This window comes from Miscanthus floridulus, chromosome 19, assembly GCF_019320115.1.
Source record: "Miscanthus floridulus cultivar M001 chromosome 19, ASM1932011v1, whole genome shotgun sequence".
Classification (NCBI taxonomy): Eukaryota; Viridiplantae; Streptophyta; class Magnoliopsida; order Poales; family Poaceae; genus Miscanthus; species Miscanthus floridulus.
Window position 1 is genome coordinate 7596610 of NC_089598.1, and position 23016 is coordinate 7619625.

Genomic DNA, 23016 nt, shown 5'->3' on the forward strand with positions numbered 1-23016 from the left:
ACTGAAGCGTTTCGTCGACCTGCTCTATGGTAAGTTTTGAGATTGATGAGACCACCATCACTAATTCAATTCGTCGTCGAGTATTTGGCATCGACCTTGGCACAAACTAAAGTCATGATGAATGTCTTCTGATTGACTGTTATCAGGCTGCTTTGGGACGTAGGAGGCGAGAAGCTAAGTGATGAGATGATAGGACTGAATCCTTGTGTGGTATATAGTGGTGTGTGTACATCCTTGCTCAGTCCTCAAGGCTGAAGCAACAACATACGTCCAAAAAGGATTCAGAAAACACTTGCTGTGTGTGGTTGAAGTGTGTGCATATCTGAGTGTGCGTGCTGTGTAGATTCAGTCTGTCGAGTTTGTTGTGATCCATCCATTGCCAATTTGCCATTGGCAGAGTGTCTCTCTCTGTGTGAGTCGAAAAGAAACAGAGAATGGCCTGTCCAGGTGCACTTGCAACACACAGCTTGTATTTGTAATTTTAAGTGCAGGAGATGGATGTGATATGTGCAGATCATGGACGCGGACTCCTGGATTGCCGCCGGCTTTGGGAGTCTTGCGTCGCTGGCCGCCCAGGGTTCCTAGCAGGCGCTACCCGGATTTTTTTTAAAATTTTAACACTTTTTGATAACTAATTTTAAATCTAACACTGTAAGTTTTTTTTAACTAACACTTTTGGCCGCGTCTATTGCCCTGGCGTGGCCAAATGCCTGTGCCGCGCCATGCATGGTGGCGCGGCAAAGGTCTGACGTGGCGACGACCGGTTTCGGTGACCGTTGACGTGGCAGTTCTTGCCGCGCCACCGACCTTGGCGCGGCAGTGCCGCGCCCTGATCCGTGGCACGGCAGAGCCGAATAAATACCGCGCCCAGTCCCGCCTGTCCGAGCAGCAAGCCCGCCTGGCCGGCGGTACCTGAACGGTTTAATCTGAACGCGTCGCGTCGATAGTGGGAGTTATTCTAAGTATTGCTTGACGTAAAATTAATAGTAGATTTGTTTGTCTTTTATTGAATTTTTTTCATGGCCGAATAGAGAATTTAATAAGCCAATGATTTGTTTTTCGTCTTTCATAATACGGTTAACCACCAATTTAACTAATCGATTATGAAAAATTGCCACCGGCGTCGAGATACGCCGGGACTGCCGGTTCCCGAACTAGTTGGTACTTAATCTTGTCGGCAGTGCTGCCGCGACGCAAAGAAACGAATATGAAACAGATAAATGAAGTCTGTGCGTAAGTTGACAAGCTGCCATCTAACATTTTTATTGTTTTGACATAAGTTTGACATAACATAACCAAATAACCCCGCAAGTTTCGGACGTTAATATTCATTTGACCTAACAAACTAAGACCCAGGAGTGTAAGGATCCCTCGGACGCCTCTGTCTCTTCGGATTTATTGGTAACAAATTGGAAGTGTAGCCAACGTTGGTATGGTCGTGTCGACGGTGCGTATGGCTCGTACCCTGCAAGTATATGATACGCTCGATTACTTATAATTCTTTATGATCGTTAGTTCATGGAGCCTATGTATTTAAATAGACTATCTTTGATAGTACCTGTGAGGCTCCTTGGGTACCAAGCGGGGCACCACCTAGCTGAGACATGCCGATCTCGTGCTGCGGCCAATCGTCCCACTGGTCGTGCTGTCTGTGGAAGCCCGGGGGTCGTCGTCATCGTCGTCCTCGGTTGCAGGGTCATTCCCAGTGCTATGATGTGGTGGTGTACGCACCGCGGAAGTGGCACCCGACCGCGCCGAAGTCATCGGCTGAGAAGAGCCGGCTGGTGTCCTCAAAGAGGCTGAAGACGTGCCACCCGACCGCGCGGGGGAGTGGCGGTTCCTCATAAGGAGTGTCTATGCAGCTCAGCTTCTGAGCTAGCTTTCTGCAGCTCTTCTTCACCTTCTGCATAAATAGACGTTAAAGTTAGTGCATTACCCAAACGCATATATACTAAAGAAATATTTTCGGAACGGACAAGTTTATGTTACCTCCACAAAAGCCACGAGAACGCCTGGCCCCTGACCTCTAGACTCGTGAAGTCGGAACGCTGCTTCGTTGGACAGCCTTGACAATTGTGTCGCCTGGGTACATAAATGCAGTTGGACAGTTTTAGTACACATACTTAATACCAAAAGGATAACAAATTGTACCATTCAAGTATATTACCATGTATCTTTGAAGCGGGGCTCTCTCCAGCTGTGTGTTCTCCCTAGTGGTAACGTCGTACACATCTTCGATGACATCTTTCTCCGAGTCCTCGTCAATCGCCACGTCAGTGTACGGGGGCTTGATATGTGTCCTCGTAGACCTGTGAAGCCACCACAGGTACTCGTTGAAGGTGTGCTGATCGTGTGGAGGACCCGCATGGACCGGATATCGTACCATGTTCTGCCACAAATGGATGTGCGAGCTGTGTCACGCGCCAATCCTTGGTCTTGTACCTCTTCCTGCGGTCATACCTGCAATAAAACGATGTTAGTTGTACCACACACCTCTGGATTGTAGCATTGTTATTAATCGATAACGTACCCGTGCAATTCTTGGTTGGTGGAGTAAAGCGGTGGTGGGCAGCCTGTCATTTTCCTAAACTATCTGCAGACCCAGATGGGTAAGTGAATCTCGACCACATGGAAGAAAATAAGAGGGACGTCACAACGATACTCGTTTGACTTGTCCCTAGTGACAGGACTGAGATAGTCCTGGAGCTCCGGAGAATCCTAAGGACACCAATGCACCTGGAATTTCGTAATTGAGTTAGGTTGTGATATAGTGTACATCGAACAAGACACATGTATAATAGTAAAGAGAGCGTAACCTGGTGCTGTGTCAGGACGTCGAGACCGTCCATGTACTCCGTGTACTTGTGCCTCGCATTCCCTCTAACTAACTCTGCTTTCGTCCAGATATACAGAGCTATAGGGAGTGTATCCTGCCCGTTCCATCGCTGCATTGAACACGATAATGAATTAGCCATTAATAATGAATTCATATGTAACTGCCTCCAAAAATATAGTGAACCGAAGTACTTACCGGTAAACCATTATTAAGGGGCCTCCCAACGGGCCATTGTTCCCAACACCACACCTGAAGTAGGTACGAGCAACCCCCAAGGTTCGTATATCCTGAGGTGCGACGGCAGGCAACGCATAGCTGTCGATACGTCCATGCCAGGACTGCGCTGCCCTAGCTGTACGCCGCTATGTTCTCCCACGGCTGTCGTACTATGTCAAGGAACATCCAGCTGATCGTGTTGCCCGAGGCGTCTGGGAAGAGGAAAGCACCAAGAAAGTGCCAGAGCCACACATAAGCGAACCTGTCAATCAGAGCCTCCTCAGCCTGTGGGTCCAAGTAATCAAAGCGTTCCATGATCTAGGACGATGAAACCCCGAAACTTTTCCTGAAATTGACCAAAGAAAATGAGACCCCATGGCTGCAGGAAAGCAATGCAAGTATTAAATAGGCTTGAATTACTCACTTATTTTTCTTGGAAGCATCGTCGTCCGGTGGAAGAAAGCTAGTAAACTGAGCCACCAGCTCCCTCCAGTGATCGTTGTCAACTATCCCTATCACTGGAAGCCCCCCAACCAAAGGCCTAAAATAGCCTTCACGTCCTACAACGTCAAGGTCATCTCGCCACAAGGTAGGTGGAACGTGTGGGTCTCAGGCCTCCACCTATTATAAGAATAAAACGACTGTTAGTTGTCTCAAATTTATTAGAAAAAAGTTTACGTACAAAGAATGCACTCACACATGTCTACAGCTGCAGTAAGTAGTGCTAGGTCAAGAGGCGGAAGACCGTGGTTGACAACACGGACAAGCTCCATAAAGCCAGCACGCCGTATGTACGGCGCATAACGCTCGTCCCACTGGTGCGCCCTGGTGTGTGTGCGGGGCCTCAAAGGAGGCAAGGACAACTCTGCGTCATTGTCGCTTAAGATGTGTGCTCGGTGCTGGTCGTCGTACTCCACCTCAAGAATAGGGTACAATAGGTGCTGCGTGGGAGGAGCCATCCTGTTACAAATTGATAAACAAAGCGTTAGAGTATTCAAATTAACAAAATTTAAATTAACATTAGTAAGTTCACAAACAAATCACTAACCTAACTATCCTAAATCCCTAAACCCAAAATCCTAACTATACTAGATAATAAATACATAATCAATCCCTAAAATACCTAAATCCTTTTGGGTTTAGAGTAAACTAGTATCTATACCCAAAATCCCTAACTAAATAACTAACTATAAACTAAATAATAAATGCATAAACAATCCCTAAACCCAAAATCCTAACTATACTAGAACACACAACCTCAAACATACGTAAATCACAAACAAATTCACTAACCTAACTATCCTAAATCACTAACTATCATAAATCAATACCAATCATAAAACCCTAACTATCCTAAATTACTAACTATCCTAAATCACTAATTATCCTAAATCAATAATAATAAAAAAATATGAAATCAACCCTAACTATCCTAAATTACTAACTATCCTAAATCACTAATTATCCTAAATCAATAATAAGCAAAAAATATATAAAATTGAGAGGAGGTACCTTAGGAGCGGGCGGCCTTGACGCGCCGACGTTCGTGGAGCGGCCGGCGCAGGCGCTGCATGGCGGGAGTGGCCGGGCAAGGCGTGGTCGGGCGGGCGCTGGCGCCAGGCGCTGCGCGACGGCTGGCGGCGCTGGCGGCGGATGGGCGAGTGCGGGCGCTGGCGGTAGGCGAGCGGGCGGCCGGCCACACAGTATTTATTCAGCTCTGCCGCGCCATGGATCAGGGCGCGGTACTGCCACGTCAAGATCGGTGGCGCGGCAAGAGCTGCCACGTCAACGGTCACCGAAACCGGTCGTCGCCACGTCAGACCTCTTCCGCACCACCATGCATGGCGCGGCACAGGCATTTGGCCACGCCAGGGCAATAGGCGCGGTTAAAAGTGTTAGTTTTTAAAAAAAACTTATAGTATTAGATTTAAAATTAGTTATCAAAAAGTGTTAAAATTAAAAAAAAATAGCTACCGGTAAGCTTTAGTCGCAACACTAGTTTCCTAAGTGCGCCTTTACAGCTCCTGGTAGCGGTGCATTGTGTCTGTCTTTCTTGATAGCTAACGATATCTCACCGTGTTGCAGTCCTGAGCGTGGTACGAATCGCTTGAGCTTGTTTGGCTTATAAGTCGTATTTTTTCAGTCAACGAACAATATTTTTCTCTCACGCTAAATCAGGTAACAGTACTTTCAGCCATGGCTTATCAGCCAAACAAGTTCAAACGAACAGGGCGCTTATTTCTCCTTATTAATGAAGCACGTGCCAATGCACGCTTTTGAAAAACAAAGAAATATATGCAGATCATTCAGTTTGCTTTGCTGCATCTGAGCTACGCTTGTGAGGGCCCGTTCATATGGCTAATGGCTTTCTTCTCTGAAGCTGTTGATGGCCGGCCTCGGACTTTTATTGGGGCTTACTAGCGTCCGGACGTCCGTACAGAAGCGCGCATCCGGACACCCGCAACGCACCCACCACTCAGCCCAGCGCATGCTCGTCGTGCGGCCCACGCGGCGCACTCGCCCTTGCACACTTGCGGACGTGCGTCCGAACAGCCAGCAGAGCACCCCCCCCTCGACTGTCAGCTGGGCCCGGTAGCGGCCAAAACGGATCGACAGAAAACGGCAACGCTCCAGCGCCCCTACCTCTACGACGGTTCCCACGTCGGGTGACTGTCTCCCATGCACTCCCTCTGGTTGCCCCACTGACAGACGCGCATAGGAGCATGCATGCTCGCCGCGCCCTGCTGCCCTACTGTTGCTCGCCCGCGCCATGCTGCGCGCCTGCCCCTCCTCGCCCTGCTGCACCCCCTGCGCTCGCTCGCCCCGTGGATACCGCCTGTGCCTCATGAAACACTTACAACATGTAGGACTTGATGCAACATACGTCTAAAACAGTTGAAATATTTGAAACATATGTTTGCAATATATATGTTGCCACAACAACATATTCAACATTTGGATAAAACACTTGCAACATATGTTCGAAAAACAACTAAAACATTTGAAACACACACTTGCAACATGCTTCTGAAACACTTGAAAAAAAACACCTGAAAACATTTGAAAACCTTTGCAAACATACGCAACATCCAGATAAAATATATGCAACATATGTGTGAAACATATGCAACATTCAAATAAAAACATTTGTAGCATACGTCCGTTAACACAGATGAAACATTGGTAACAGACCTTTGCAACATACGTGTACAACCATTGTAACATATGCAACATCCCAATCTAATTTTGCAACATCGATATAAAACACTTGCAATATACCTGTGAAGCACCTGAAACACTCAAAAACATACGTTTGCAACATGCTCTTTTAGCGCAAACATCTCCTTGTTGCTTCGCAAAATGGAGGCTCGTCGGTGCGTGGAGGTCACCGGTGTGCTCGGCGGCGGCGCGGAGCTCACCAACAACGAGGAGTTGGGCGGTGGTGCACAGAGGGCGGGTATGGGGGCAGCACGAGCGCGCGTTGTGCGCAGAAGGCAGGTGGTTGGCGCATGGAGGCCACTGATGTGCTAGCCAACGACGTGGAGCTCGTCGGCAATGCGGAGCTCGACGGCGTAGCACCGAGGCCCGGGTTGGGGCGGCACTGGCGGCGGTGACGCGGAGATTGGGTGGGCGCGGTGCGGGTGCCATGTTTCCGCCTCGCATACGCCTTCTACCGCAAGGGACATCTCTAGGCTTATGTGAACCACCTCTAGGTACCTCCTCGTCTTCACGAGCAGCTAGGCCTAAGGATCTGGCTGTGTTGCTTAGGGGAAACAGAGCAGAGAAGAACGTTAACGCAGTGGAAGCAGATAAGAAAGCGATGAATGGATGAGAATAAACAAGGACGTCCTGTTTGTAGCATTACCATTAATTATTTATTTTCAACCCAATTAGCATCATGGTTGCACCTCTGCCTGTCATTATTTACTCCTAGTGTTCCAAACTATCCGTCACTTCAGTTTTGTTCAAATCAATTTTCTCAAATTTTTACTAGGTTTTTTAAAATAGTTTAATATCTACAATACCAGGTACCAATACACCATTATCAAGACATATTTTATGTCTAAATTAATGGAACTAATTTGATGCCATAGATGTCTGGTGCAATTTTATATAGTCTTGTTAAAAGTTAGAAAAGTTTAAATGAACATATATAATTTTGAATGGGTGGAGTAGCAGTTATTTTTTAATCCAACATTTGACACTAATGCGCGTGAATCGGCCTCCTGTTTGGATATACCGATGAACCGTCACCATGTTTATTACATGTTTCACACTAATTAATTATTAAGTAATTAATTAATACGCACTACTACTAGTATAGCTAGTGCTAGCTATTACTAGTTCTCAAAGCTTAGCTAGCCCTACAAATAAATCTGCACTCACCAATTGATCCAAGCTACTAGCTATACAATGGCAGCTCGATCGATGGCCATGGCGTTCCTCACCACCACGCTCGCCGTGGTGCTCCTCGGCATCTGCGCGGCGGCGGCACCCTGCCTCACCACCGACGCCGCCGGTGTCTGCCATGACCAACAACGGCACGACGACGGCGACCTGGTGGCGACGGCGTGCGAGAAGGCGAAGGGGCACGAGGCGCACCACTACCGCGGGCTCGGGCTGACGGCTCTGACCAAGGAGTTCTGCGAGACGACGCTGCGGTCGGACAACCGGAGCGCGGCGGCGAACGACACGCGGGAGCTGGCGCTAGTGGGTGGTGGCCATGGATCTGGCCAGCACCGCCGCCGCGAGCGCCGGCGCCAAGGCGCGCAGCGCGCTCCGGTCGTCCGGCGGCAGGGGGAGCAAGGACAGGGACACGGAGTACTCGCTCCGGTACTGCGTGATGGACTACGGGACCGTGGCAGTGGTCCTCCCGGCGTGCCGCGCCGTCGTCGAGGAGTACAGCCCCCGCGACTTCCAGGCGCCGTTCGACTACCTGGAGTGCGCCGGCCGGGTGATGGACGCGGCGGGCGACTGCTGGCAGCGGGTGTCGTACGAGGACGGCGCGCTGAAGCGTGTGCTGTGGAACGACGCCGTCGAGGTCGCCAACCGCGCCAACCTCGGCCAGGCCTTGGTCGAGCAGATGGTCGACTTCCCGGACGATCATGAGTAATAATGGCTCATCGTGTTAATGTATAAGATAATTATCAACTTTTCTCACATCAGCTTGAGTTTTGGTATGCAAATCAAATCAAATAATACGAATATAGTGCCAGCGGCGAAGCTAGAGCAAAATGATGGGGGGTGCACCTCTTAATTCATAACTACACTGATCGATATGATGTTCAATCAAAAATAGCATAACTAATGTACAGCTACCAGATTTTAATATCAAATTCGACTTCTAGCAATAGAGATGAGAATTTGGTCGAAACATAACACTCACCGTTTAACAAAAAGAAGTGTATTCATTGATAGAATGCCAAAATCATGAACAAAACAAGCCCCATATAGCAAAATATGTGATCCAGAAGACCATGATGAAGATCCCACTAGCCTAAAAGGAAAGAAAACAAATAGGTCAATTATTTAGCAAATAAATTGTAGAACTATCGATTAAAAGTAGATACATTGCATTACCTATCAGAGATCATATTTACGCCCTTTTCCTTCCATGGTCATGAAACGATGAACCACAGCCTCGTTGCTAACTTTCTTCATTTCTTCTTTCTCTAGATAGCAAATAAGTCTATGACTCAAGTGTTGATCACCCATGCGATTAGACAAGCTTGTTTTGACAATCTTCATTCCAGAAAAGCATCTCTCAACTGTTGCAGTAGCGACAGGCAGTACTAGTACAAGCTTCAAAAGTCGATAGACCAATGGATAACAACGATGTTTCCCTGTCTCAACCATTTTTTGAGAGAGCTCACCAATAGTGTTGATGTTGGAGAATCTAGCATCTTCTCGCACATCGGCAATGTAAAGGCAAAGGTAATGACTAAGGTCTCTCAAATCATCAGTACTAAAATCATCAGGATATAGTTTTGCTAAGCTCATCAAAGTCTCCATATCAAAAGCATGAAATCGATCCCTTGGGTCAAAAGCGGCCGAGCAAACAAGCAATTGAGAGCTTGTCTCACTAAAGCGGCTATCAAGCTCTTGAACTAGCCAATCAATAACATCATTAAAGCAATCCACTTCATAGTGATGCTTGTATGTAATTCCTGATTTTTTTCTAGGTTGTCGGGGATCAACATAGGCATCTTCCATTTCCACTCGGTCAATTTCATGCATGTCACAAAACTCATTCACTTCATCTAATAATTTGTCCCACCCATCTCTTCTAAGATTATTCAAATGGAGTCTAGTTGATTTCACACATCCAATGACATTTACAATGTCTTGATCCTTGCGTTGCAATGCTAATGACAAGGCATTTGTGGCAGTTAATGTAGTCAACATGAGATGCAAATAAAAGGCAAAGTCAAATGATTTGAAGTATTCTAGAAGATTTGATGCATGATCTCTATTTTTCCAATCTCTGTCATTATTTTCAACAACTTTTAGCACTTCAACTATTGTAGGAAACATGTTGACTAAACTTTTGAAAGTTTTGTAATGAGAACTCCAACGAGTATCTCCGGGTCTTTGAAGGCATTGCTCTTGATTTAACCCTGTCCTAGTCTCAAGTTGCCCACAACCTAATGCCTTTGTCACTTGTTCATGATTAATATCTCTAATCATATCCCGTCTCTTAGCTGATCCACCCACCACATTTAATAAGATAGAAATCATGCTTAAGAAATTGCTTATGCCCTTATGTTTTCTCATGTCTGCCACAATGACTAATTGAAGTTGGTGAGCAAAGCAATGCACATAATAAGCTGTCCTACTTTCTCTCATGATCAATGATTGCAAGCCATTGAACTCACCTCGCATATTGCTAGCACCATCATATCCTTGGCCTCGAACTTGCTTTAAGCTTAGTTTAAACTTTGCAAGTAAAGAATCAATAGATGACTTCAGGTGGGAAGAAGTCGTTTCAGTCACATGCACAACGCCAACAAACCTCTCTTTCACGATCCCACATTTGTCAACATACCTCAAGACCACAGCCATTTGTTCTTTGCAAGAAACATCTCTTGACTCATCAACTAGCAAGCAAAACACATCATTGCCCAGTTCTTCAAGGATAGAGTGTACAATCTCATTTGCAAAACATTCAACAATGTCCCTTTGAATTTCAGGAGCTAGCAAACAACTATTAGCTGCAGCATTTGTACTCACCGCTTTGCGTAACTCTAGATCATGTTGTGCTAAGCAATCATAAAACTCCTTGAAGTTCCCTTTATTGTTGGATTCTAGTGACTCATCATGACCACGAAAAGGCAATCCTTGCTTCAACAATAGCCTAGCAGTATCAATGGATCCATTCAACCGAGTAAAATAAGCCTTCTTTGCAGTCTCACTTATCTGATTGTAAGCAACATCTATGTGTTGCCTTCTTTGTAAGAAATCATCACACTTCTTCATTGCATTATAGTGTAAGCCACCAACATCACCAACATGTGACTTTAGCCTTCCTTTCCTATGATAACCATTCCAACCATTAACTATAAATGATTCATATCCTGCATCCTTCTTTTCTCTGAATAAAAAACAACAAAAGCAATATGCTCTGTCCTTTGACTCACTATATTCAAGCCAACTTCCAAACTCATCAAACCATTCCGGGATAAATCTTCTCGGCTTGTCTTCAATATCTGAAACAGGAAAATTACATTTGCGAGGCTGGCAAGGTCCATTTTCCAAATATTTTCTTCTGACCTTTTCTCTATGGTTAGGATGGTAAGCATCAATTTGTTTTCTCAAGCCTGGATCATATTTAATCTCCACTTCCCAATTGAGATCATCTAGACATGAATTTCTGTTATTGTTGACGGTGTCTGTGTCTGGAGCTTTCCGTTTATAAAACCTCTCCATGATTACCTATAATGTGCAAGCATAATCAAATTGCAGATCCATACTATCATAAATGTATATGCATATACTAAAAAAGAGAAAACCCCAATTAATCACTAACCCTAAACTGCAACCTACTCAATTTCAACATATAACCAGGAAGAATCGAAATCGGATGTGAGGCTTAACTTAATTGAAATACAAGATAAATATATTGAGAGTTTGATTCCTTGCCTTTTCTTTTGGAGCAGAAGTCCAGAACAGAGAGAGCTAGAGAGGCCATGAGGGTGAGCGCCCTCACATCAGCTGTTGCCGCGGCCATCGGGCGCTCAGCTCGGCTCGATGAGATGACGACAGGGATCAAGACCACATGACGAGATGACGACGATATGACGTCAGGCTGTTGCAGCAGGGATCGTCGCCGGCATGGCGGCGTCGGTGCCTTGCCGCCCCTGCCCAGCTGCCCTTGCGTAGTTGCGTCGCTGGCTCGCTGCGTCAGGCGTGCGTGCGGCCACAGCGAAAATTCCGGTGGAGGCAGCCGTGCGTGCGTGGAGATTCATTGGCATCCTTCTCCTGGAAGCAACCTGCGACGTGGGCTTGGGCCAGTGGGGGTTGCCTGGGCATCCAGCGCTCTCAACGTGGCTTCGCCCGTGTATAGTGCTGATCGGAGGTACTAGTTTGTTCAGTTTGCATGAATGGCTGGGATTTTGGACGGGATAGAAGCAGACCACCAGGGCCGTGAGGTGGCCCAACTGTGTTTGAGCCCATGTACTGATTAGGCCCGTGAACCAACAAAGCAGATCGGGCCAACCGGGATTTTGCAACGGAGGAAGTAATTTGTTCAGTTTGCATGAGTAATGGGCTGGGATTTTGGATGGGTAAGAAGCAGACCCACCAGGGCTTTGATGTGGCCCAGCTGTTGAGCCCACGTATCCATTAGGCCCGTTAACCAACAAAGCAGATTGGGCCGACCGGCCGAGAAAGTTGTAACCTCGTCTCATCGAAGAGGAAAAAATAAAGAATTTTCCTTTGAAAATAATCAATGAAATTATGTTATTGATAATGACACTTGGATGGAGAAGATAAAAGACGAGAAACTAACAAACCACTGGTCGTAGCTAAGCTAGAGAAGACATATATGCTGATGGTGGCCACTACTTTTAATTGTTTTCTTTTTTCTTTGAGAGATAGCTATGACTATATATGAGAGAGATACCATTTGCCGGCCTCTGCATAGCTAGCTAGAGAGAAATTAGTGAGAAAACGCTAATACAAGCGGAGCTTTTGGAGACAAGTATAACATCTATCTCTCCGTCGCCGCTGCCTTTGCTACGAATCTCCATCGTCGGTACGGTGATATGGCCAGTGGTTTTGGTATGTTCACATCCTATAGAAAAAAAATTTGGGACATTGGGGACAGCTAGAAACTTTTCTGTAGATTCTTGACAGTATCCATAATCAATGAAGAGAGAGGGTGAGGTCGTCGTCTGGCGAGACGACGGCGTCTGCGCTCATCGGAGATGAGTCGAGGGCGGCGGCGCTGGTGGAGCCCAAGGGCGCGGCGGCGTTTACGAGAGCAAGGCCGTGGCTCCAGAAGAGAAAGGGCAACGACTTCGCCTGATCTAGTGCTCTGCGCCCAATCCGTCCCCAAGCCTTGTCGCAGAAGGGCGCGTCGTCTGGCCCTGCACATGCGGCCACCGGCCATGCGGGGGCAGCACCGGATGTCGTGCCAAGCCTCGCCCGGGTGACGTGTGCCTCTCTTCCTCATGCATCTAGCCTAGATCAATTACTTAAAGCAGGTCATCATGTCTAAGCTTGGTGTTAAGTGATAACGGCTGGTGAGTCTAGATGGACTACTCTATCTGTCTGTCCTAAAATATATGTTATTCTCAGTTCCCCAGAAGTCAACTTTTCTTTAACTTTGACCTTTTATATATAAAAGAATATTAATATTTATAATACATAATTAATATCATTATATAGATTGTTGAATATACTTTCATAATAAACTTATTTGGAGGTATAAATGTTGCACGTATTTTCTACAAACCTAGTTAAAGTTGAAAAATTTTGACTCACGCATCACGTAACGTCCTTCTTTTTTAAAACGGAGGGAGTACTTCGAGCAGGTCAGCATGTTCGTTAGTAGATCTGTATATTCAGTTATATGTGCTATGAATCCGTCCATAGGAGCGGTGATTAGCATGTTCGTTAGTAGATCTGTATATACTGTCCCGTTCATTCTTATTTGTGTTATATGATACGTGTGATGTATTATTTCTGCCGCACTCGCACGGCGCTGCTTGTCTACGCCTCGTCCTCCACCGGCGTTGTGCCTGGCTTCGGCACCCTCGACCTTGGCCTCTGTGGCGTCGGCGTCGTCCTCGCCCTCGCCCCTACCGCCCCCACCACCCGCCTCGTCCTCCACCGTCTCCATGCCCGAACTCCGCCGCATCCTTCCTCCATGGCATGCTCCGGCCATAGACGCCCCCCCCCCCCCGCACTGGCCTGGCCCGACCGCCCCCCTATGCCGCCAGAACCCAAAAGCCGCCCCACGACCATCCCCAGCGTCTGGCCGGCCAGCCTCCTCCCACTACTGGAAACTCGCATTCTTCTGTGTATGCGAAAACACACAGAAAAATGCAAATACCGTCAGAAAAATATTTTTCTGACGGTGTACCCTCAGAAAAATACACACGGAAATATAATGATAGAAAAATTCAATTGTTCTGTGTGTTCACCGTCAGAAACAATTTTTCTATGGGTGTTACACGGACAGAAAAATTGCATTAGCCCAGATTAAATTTAAATGTTGTGTGCGTTAATCCTCACAGAAAAAAGAATGTTCGCCGTCAGAAACAATTTTTCTGTGGGTGTTACACGCACAAAAAATTGCGTTAGTGAAAGCTCTAGTTTGGTTTTGGTGAATTGATGAAACCCTAAGTGCTAACCTAGTTTATCAAGTGATCATGACATATGTAGCACACTTCAAGTAGAGAAGCTAATGAAGATCATAGCATGACAATGGTGATGGCATGGCATTGATCAAGGGCTTAAACTTGAAATGAAGAAAGAGAAAAACAAAAAGCTCAAGGCAAAGGTATAAACCATAGGAGCTATTTTGTTTTGGTGATCAAGACACTTAGAGAGTGTGATCACATTTAGGTTTGATAGCCATACTATTAAGAGGGGTGAAACTCGTATCGGAATACGGTTATCAAAGTGTCACTAGATGCTCTAACTCATTGCATATGCATTTAGGATCTAGTAGAGTGCTAACACCCTTGATAATATTTGTAAAAATATGCTAACACATGTGCACAAGGTGTTTGCAGGATTGAGATGGGTTTGGGTCCCTTTCGGGAAAATAAAATGCCTATTTTCTATTGCGTCGGATGCAAATTCTGGGTGGTTGGCACATTGGAGCAAGGGTGGAGAAGATAGAAGTGAGAACAGAGCTGATGCCAGCGTCGGTCCAGTGACCGGACGCTGGATCCAGAAGCACCGGACGCTGACTGCCTGTGTCCGGTCGCGTTGACTGTCGGTACAGTGGCTAGGGTTTACCACCGGACGTTGGGCTGTGTCCGGTCGAGGTGGACCGGACGCGTCCGGTCGAGGAAAACCAGGTTTTGACCCTTACTGTACTAGACCGGACGCTGAGGTTCCAGCGTCCGGTTAGTTTTAACCGGAGCGTCCGGTCAGCTTCGTAGCCGTTGAAATCTGACGAACAGCGTTTGAAGCTGGTGACGTGTGGCGTCCATCGGGCGACCGGACGCTGAGGGCCAGCGTCCGGTCAGTATGACCGGAGCGTCCGGTCAGAGCGTGTTTTGCCCAGTGAAGGGGTATAACGGCTCTATTTGATGGGGGCTCTATTTATAGCCCCATGGCCGGCTCAAGGGACCTCTCCTTGCACATTTTCATTGATATAGCAACCTTGTGAGCTTAGCCAAAGTCCACCCACTCATCTACATCATTGATTCATCATCATAGTGAGATTGGGAGTGATCCAAGTGCATTGCTTGAGTGATTGCATCTAGAGGCATTTGGTGTTCGTGTTTCGCTGCGGATTTCTCTTGTTACTCTTGGTGGTTGCCGCCACTTAGACGGCTTGGAGCAGCGAGGATCGTCAAGCGGAGGTGGTGATTGTCTCAGGCTCCGATCGTAGTGATTATGAGGGGTTCTTAACCTTTCCCCGACGGAGCGCCAAAAGGTACTCTAGTGGATTGCTCGTGGCTTGTGTGATCCTCATCTTGTGTTGGTTGTGCGGCACCCTATTGAGGGTTTGGCGTGTGATGCCAATTAGCGCGTGAACCTTCAAGTGAGTGAATCGCCACAACGAGGAGTAGCTTGCCGGCAAGCAAGTGAACCTCGGTAAAAAATCATTGTGTCTATCTTTGATTCCGAGGTGATTGGTCTCCATTGTTATTCTCTCTTGTGATTGATTGGCTCCTTTCTCTACACGACGGTATAACTTTCTTGATCACTTTCTTTACATTATCACAAATTAGTTGTCAAGCTCTTTAGTGTAACTAGTTGTGAGAGCTTGTTTGCTTGGTTGGTGTGGCTCTTTAGTTAGTCTTTGAGAGCACACTAACATAGGGTAATGTCTTTGCTATTGTGTGGATAGACACTATCTAAACTAGAATTGTGGTAGGTGGCTTGCATTTTGAGTAGGCTAGCGCAACACTCGCTTCGCCTCATAATTGTCTAACCGGTTTGTTAAGTGTTGTTGTAGAAATTTTATTAGGCTATTCACCCCCTCTAGCCATTAGGACCTTTCAGTTAGCCTAGATTAAATTTAAATGTTGTGTGCGTTAATCCTCATAGAAAAAAGCCCGATAGAAAAATGATTTTTCTGTCGATGTTGTCCCGATAGAGTCGTAGAGGTACACTCACAGGAAAATTTTTATTTTTCTGTCGGTCTCGATTAACGCACAGAAAAATAACAGACCACCAACAGAAAAAAACCCTTAACCATACAGCAAATTAGATATAATAATTACATACAAACAGAACAGTAGCAATAATATATTAAATATGGACTGTCCATACTGTAATTTCATCACAACATAATTGATAGCATACATATAAAGATCCAAATGTTCAGCATATTCATTAATAGCATCCGGGCTACATATAGATGATGTACAAATGGTCCGGCATCAATACATTCAAAAGCATTACCATCTCATCTCAACAGTTCAAGTCTCAGTCAAGATGAGTAAAGTACCAGCATGCATCATTGAGTCATATTATAGCTAAAACTAAAGCTAACAGATTAGAGCCACTACTAGTTAATGTGCAAAAGCACAACTCTACAAAAGAAGAAACCACCATCACATTCATGTTTTGCAACTAAACACAACCATCACATTATCAATGCATAATCGCCATTGTTGTCGGAACCTTGATTGTTGTCAACGTTTACAGCATGAAGATCCCTATTGATGTGGCCAACATCATTACCATCATGAGAAGACCCAGTTGCCTGAATATGAACAAAATTATAGTAAGTGGAATTGTCTCCCAACGATATAGCACTTTTAGCAAAGCCTCTAAATTGGACGCATGCATAAATGCATACACAGACAACGTACGCATGCAGAATGCTTGTGCTTTTGGGGAATTTTTAACTGGCCGAGTGCGCCATTAATTCCATCATGGAGACGCATGCATAAATGCATACACAAACAACGTACGCACGCAGAATGCTTGTGCTTTTGGGGAATTTTTAACTGGCCGAGTGCGCCATTAATTCCATCATGGAGACGCATGCATAAATGCATACACAAACAACGTACGCATGCAGAATGCTTGTGCTTTTGGGGAATTTTTAACTGGCCGAGTGCGCCATTAATTCCATCATGGATCGGTACCGGTGCAAGTCCGGTCAAAAGTATCTGTTAGTGAAATGAAACTCAATTATGGGTCGTTCAATTACCGGTTAAATAAATTAAAGTGTCTGTCAGTGCAGTGTTGAAAAAAGGAAAGTGCAGTTTTGAAAAAGGAAAGCTAAGGGAGGGGGCAGGCAACAACTTTACATGTTCAAATCCAGTCTTTTCTAGCCAACATTCCTGCCCCTGGCCACCCCTTCCCCATCCTATCCAATAAGATGGATTGAGTGTGCCGGGATGTTTTTTTCATCAATTCAGGGGAGCAAATTTCCATCTACTTATTTCATTGAACGAAAGAGCTGAAACCTTACAGCAACAATAACGCCTAACACCTGGCGTCCAGGACACCATCACCTGGCGTTGGACCAACGATGGGAATTACTCCACCCGATCGGCCTACAGAATACAATTCAGAGGTTCGCTCCTCCACTTTGGTACGGACTTGATTTGGAAAGCGCATGTGGAGAACAGATGCAAGATCTTCGCATGGATCTTAGTACAAGACAAAATTCTAACGGCACAAAACCTACAAAAAAGAGGATGGCCTCACCTACAACAGTGCGTGATGTGCAATGGACCTTTAGAGACAAGCCTCCACCTATGCCTTAGTTGCCCTTTTGCAAAGGCGGTTTGGAATCAAATCCTCACGTGGGAAAACTTCACTCAAATCCAACAACAGCAAAATGCAAACCCCACCCATATCAAGTCATGGTGGGAAGACGCGGTGGCAAAAGCGCCAAGAGCGGAGCGTCGTAGGCTTAACGGAGTAGCTATCTACACCTTTTGGAATATATGGAAAGAGAGAAACAGGAGAATTTTCGACAATATGAGTGAAACGGCGACGCAGGTGGCCGCAAGGATTAAGGAAGACATTGAGCAAAGGAAGAGAGCATTCGATTACATTTAGCTCGCATGTTTAAGGAGGGGGGGGGGGGGGGATTTAACCTAGTTGCCTTTGCTTGTACATAAACTTTCTTATCCCATCTTAATTAAAAGGCAGAGCTCCTGCCAGTACGTTAAAAAAAAACAATAACGCCTAACAGGCCAAGGTGGAAGTACATGGGGAAGAGAGAAAATCAATCCAAAGAGTTTCAGCAGTTTGAGAGATAATCACACCAAGCTTGGAGTGATGGTTTGTCTATCTTGAACATTGACGCGCCCAGAGGTCCCTTTCTCTAATTGCGGATCGAAGAACTTCCAAAGGAGAATCATCTTGGCTATAAAAAATTATCCTAATCCTAGCGATCTCAGGGCTTAAGATCCAAGGACCAACAACCTGGGCAGGAGCTCTTGGAGCTTGGATGCTCCTGCTGAGCACCAGAGGCCACCCTCCATGCTTACTACACTAAGCACAACATAATTACTCGGCCTCATATTCTCAAACACAACCATTTCGGTGTTTCCAGACCTCCCACGCCACCAAGATTATAATCAAGGAATTGAGGCCCTTATTCAATTCTTTTGGTACTGTTGTGATTAAATTCCTCCACCATCTAGAGAAATGACTCACAGAAGGTTCAGGTGCCAACAGCATTATGCCCAGGTGCTGAAAAATCAAGGCTTGGACTTGGCAAGAAAATACACACCCAACCAAGAGATGATTAATTATCTCCTCGGCTTGGTCATAGAAGGGGCAAACCTCAGGGTCAGGCAGACCATGTTTTGATAGGTGGTCAGCCATCCAGCACCGATTATGTACCACCAGCCAGATGAAGAATTTGCAACACAGGGGCCCCAACTTTTCCAAAATTCTTCTCCATGGGCTAAAGTTGATGGTTCCTATGAAGAAAGTCGTATAAGTAGACTTGATGCTGTAGGAGCCTGACGGAGTCAAGGCACATCCTCTAATCACCTTATAACTGTCTAAAAACAAACTCTACTGTTATATCTTTGTGTTGAGCTTTTCACCAAGCTTCCTTGCCATCTTCACAATGACATCTATGCACCTTAAGGCCTCTATGTGGACTACACTATTACTTTCATACCACACACGAAAATATTGGTCCACATGTATTGTCATTAATTACTTTTTTCAAGAAAGGAAGGACTGCCTGCTTTCGTTTTCTCCCGAGATTACTAGATTTGGGAGTATTTTCCCTTTTCCCAAGTTATTTATTTAAATAATTAATGTATTAAATCTAAAAAATCAATGGCTCAAAATTGTTTGAGCTATTATCTCCTAAGTAGCTATACAACAATCAACATGAGGCCACTTCCTCACTGCTGCATTGTGTGTTGACATTCTGAATAGTACCCCACAAAATACTAATAAGTTTCTACTTCCTTTCCATATTAAAATCTCTAAGTGATGGATATGACAGCTACAAAACATGTTCATGGTGGAATGAAGATATACTCACAATTGCTTGCGTAGCGGACAAGTGTCGTAACGCTTCTTCTGGTACAACCCTTCCTGTCTCCTGGTAAAAGTTCTACAAGTGTATTGCAAGCACAGATATTTTAGATTTAAATAATTAGATAATTCACATATAATATTGGTGAATTATTTACAAGAGCATTGCACATACCAGTACCAAGCCTACAAGAACTTTGTTTTGCTGCAGTGCGTTGTCCTTTTCACGATTCTCTCGTTCCAGCCTTCCATTTGCATGACGTAGCTCTTCCATTTCTCGAGACATGTTTTGCATAGTCACTGAATTTGATGGACGCACACTTATTTCCCTTCCGGCTGCCCTGACATCTGAAGACTTAACCGCACCATTTGCTATGGCAAGACGCCCATGCTTTCTCGGGGCACCACTAGACACATCATATAGCGCCTTTCCGTTCAAATATTGTTGTTGCTCAACCTCATGCCCATCCACTTCCATGTCTGCACCGTTTCCATCCTCTTCGTTTGCACATTCTATCCTCTTAACAGCAGCAAGGTAGTCATCCTACAAAGACCAGAACAAGGAAACATGTTCTACAGATTTAAGAAGTTCTCCACATCTTTCTAGTTATAACATAGACCTGATTCTTAAGTTAACAGGGTGAAAAAGCACAAAGAAGCATTGCTCATTTAATGGTGCATGACTTTCACTGGATTGATACTTGCATACCATAATAATAGTAATACTTAATAATATAGCTTTACCTTACGCTTATATTATCATCAACCGTGTCATGCCATAAATATATTTGACATGACCATCTACATATATATGAGCCTATCAGCTAGCTTATATTCAATTGTTTGAGATGAATGTGACACTCGATTTAAAGAATGTCAGATAAAAATCTAAGGGCCAACAGATCCTAGTGGAACCAGAGCCAGCAGCATCGAGTCACAACCAAACCCAGCAGCACCCATCAGAACTAGATCAAACCAAACCTAGGAACAACCAGTTCCAATTAGACCAAGTTCTAACCAGTCAGAACCTAGTTGGAACAAGACCCAGTTCCAACCGGTTAGAACGTCCTCGGTTTGAACCGGTGAAAATAGAGTTTCCAACCAGTCATAACCACAGCTAGAACCATATCCAGATCAAACCAATCAGAACCCAGTTTGAACAAGTCAGAATTAAAACTAGACCTAGTTGCAATAGGTTCCAACCAGATCTTGAACCAGTTAGAACTCAGTTTGCACTAGTTAGAAACCCAGTTTGACCAGACCCAGCAGCAACAAGTTTCAATCAGACCCAGTTTGAACTGGTCAGATCTAGTTCTAACTAGACCCAACAACAAGATACGATATTGTACATTAAAATCGATTGGCTACAAAATTATATGACAAAAGATGATGACGATATCGAATCCAGTCCCTACAATTTCGTGTGCTGGGGGACTCAAAAACACTAAAGTGCCATTTTTTTAGATAAGGGAACCAAGTTCCAACCTAAGTGCCATATAGCTTTCCTCCATATATAACATCATTTAGTTTTATCCATCGATACACATGGCATTACAATACATATGCTTACTACATGTTATGGTATTCTTCCAAATGTGTAGTGTGTTAACTGTCCATTTTGTTATGCATGTATTTTCTAGACATAGATGAGTGTGAGAACCCAGAGGCATATAGTTGCTATGGAATCTGCCAAAAAAGAAGAATTCCTACATAGGATTAGGTGAGATATGGCCCCCTTTTTTATCTTTAGGGGGCAGTAATATCTTCAAGTAAACTCAACACCACTTGAAGTAGTATACACCCTAGAACTGTACAAGAAGAAATTTTCAGCACACATGTCACATACATACCATGCGTTTCTATGCTTTGTGGCTACTGATTGAACCACATCTACCATTGCTATCCAGGCTTTTCATGCCAGATTTCATCGCAGCAAATGTATTAATAGGGGTTGCTTTCTGTGGTCCAAAGTTAGCTTCCTAAAAAATAGTAAATTTTCCAATGAGATATGAATATACAATAGGCTACTAAGTTCCTAAAAAGACATAAAAGAATAAAGAATATACACGTGCATACCAATATTTGTTGTGTCTCTGTGAATGGTCTAGATCCTCCTCAGTTTTGAGCAATATCTTCATTACTTGAGCGAGATGTTTGCCCCCTCTTACGTTTGACCTTGTACTCATCTGAGCACCAATAAGCACAAAGGAGGAGCCACACCTCATCATTCAACCACTCGAGCTTTCCTTGCTTGTATTGCTCATACTCGAGGTCAATATGGCACGCTACTGCATCTTTGATTTCTATGTGTTTTATTTCCCTGTAGTACTCCTTGACAGCATCCACACGGACTTGATACATCATGTTCCTCACCCTTTTCTTCAAATAGGCTTCTAGAACACAGTCCGCATCTCGTTGATCTCCTGCTGCAACTTGGAACAACCGCTGCATGTGTACAAAACCATGAACATAGGTTTCACATTGCATAGATTTTAGAAATTTCAAGTTTTAGATGTTGCTCAGAAATTTCAGATTGAACATAGGTATCTTACCCAAAATTCGGAAACCACTTTTTCTCCCCTTGTCATTTCCGTAGCCTTAGGATTTTTATGAAAATAATCAGCTCAATCTAGAGATGGGCGCTTGAATTCATCACCGTTCTCATCCACCTCCACAATCACACCTGGATATTCTCTTCTAAGTATGACCCCAAGCTGAGTAGTGTATTTGTAAGGTGGCGGGTAGTAAATATAACTGAATTGCCTATATAAATAAAGTAACAGGTCAGCACAAAAGGCTGCTAGGATATGGAAGTTCACAGCAACTGCAGTAGAATTCATGCAAGTATTCGGACATGGAAGTTCATAGTGAACATGTAAGAGATAAGACTTTGGTGCAGGTTTACATAAATTAATCACCAATTAGTCACAGTCACTAGTAGTTGCTAAAATAGTAGAGTTTGGTGCAGCTTACTGTTTTATTACCAGCTAGCAGCCAAGTATATGGATCTTTTTGTGCCACACTCACCTACTACAACAGTATGAATTGAACTCTATGAAAGAGATGAGAAGGAAAACAAATCATGGTTGCTGCTAGGTACTATAAGCCATAATCTTCTTATCTGCAACAAAATAGGTAATGACCATAGCAAACTTTCAGCTAACTCCCTGATTAAAACTTTGATAAACTATCTCTTATCAAATCATTATCATATTTAATCCCATAGATGACTTGTATTTGCTTGCTTAGTTGTTCATGAAAGTTTGGCATGTCATTACACTGGCAGCTTTCAATAGTGTTTGTTGTGTTACCTGTAGTGCCTCCAAATTCAGCTGTTGAGATGCTTAGGACAGATTAATCTATATTCTTTTAGAATTTAATTAGTATAAGATAAGACTTGAAGGTAGAAGCAAGCTAAAGTCATAGAACAGTGTTATGTGATCTATACAGCATAAGTCTTTTTAAAGAATTACCTTTGTGGGATCTACAGTCTGGTCAAATCAAATGGCTGAACATGCAGAGAAGAAAATATTGAGAAGCTGCGCTACCTAGAATAGAATCATGTTCATATAGTTGTCTTATGGTCATAGAATTAAAAATGTCACTGCACATTATCTTCCTAAGCATTGCAATGTTTCCAAACACCCCTATCTAGTGGTTCCTGATTGATCTCTTCATGTGCCATATAATTATTTAAGTTGACAGTTTAACACTCTATACTGCTTGCTTCTTTGATGTACTAGTGCTTTATTTCTATAGAGAAGATTTTATTCCGAGGTTACTCATATTTCTATTTTCTCACCATTCAGCTG

General features: G+C 44.5%; 1 protein-coding gene and 1 long non-coding RNA gene across 7 annotated transcripts; one reads left to right on the forward strand and one right to left on the reverse strand.

Moving 5' to 3' along the window:
- Positions 1 to 1245: 1245 nt before the first annotated feature.
- On the reverse strand, positions 1246 to 11458 carry LOC136528280 (uncharacterized). 6 transcript variants are annotated; one of them, XM_066521217.1, is made up of 13 exons: positions 11192 to 11458; positions 9928 to 10984; positions 8633 to 8955; positions 8439 to 8549; positions 3750 to 4012; positions 3477 to 3673; positions 3032 to 3398; positions 2817 to 2945; positions 2531 to 2736; positions 2168 to 2460; positions 1990 to 2082; positions 1559 to 1903; positions 1246 to 1465 (listed from the first exon to the last, which is right to left on the reverse strand). In XM_066521217.1, the coding sequence occupies exons 2-3, from the start codon at positions 10976 to 10978 to the stop codon at positions 8636 to 8638; spliced, it is 1371 nt and encodes a 456-aa protein (XP_066377314.1). In that variant the 5' UTR covers positions 10979 to 10984; positions 11192 to 11458; the 3' UTR covers positions 1246 to 1465; positions 1559 to 1903; positions 1990 to 2082; positions 2168 to 2460; positions 2531 to 2736; positions 2817 to 2945; positions 3032 to 3398; positions 3477 to 3673; positions 3750 to 4012; positions 8439 to 8549; positions 8633 to 8635. The 6 variants fall into 6 exon arrangements, with proteins under 6 accessions (XP_066377314.1, XP_066377319.1, XP_066377317.1 ...); XM_066521222.1 differs by having other exon boundaries at positions 2168 to 2309; positions 2384 to 2460; positions 8633 to 10984; XM_066521220.1 differs by having other exon boundaries at positions 8633 to 10984.
- A 662-nt stretch (positions 11459 to 12120) lies between these two features.
- Positions 12121 to 12935, forward strand: LOC136525293 (uncharacterized). The gene is made up of 2 exons (XR_010776481.1): positions 12121 to 12331; positions 12396 to 12935. It is a non-coding gene; the product is annotated as an uncharacterized lncRNA (long non-coding RNA).
- Positions 12936 to 23016: the final 10081 nt, after the last annotated feature.

Coding starts and splice junctions, on each gene's coding strand:
- LOC136528280 (XM_066521222.1), bottom strand. CDS start 10,978: ATGGAGAGGTTTTATAAACGGAAAGCTCCAGACACAGACACCGTCAAC.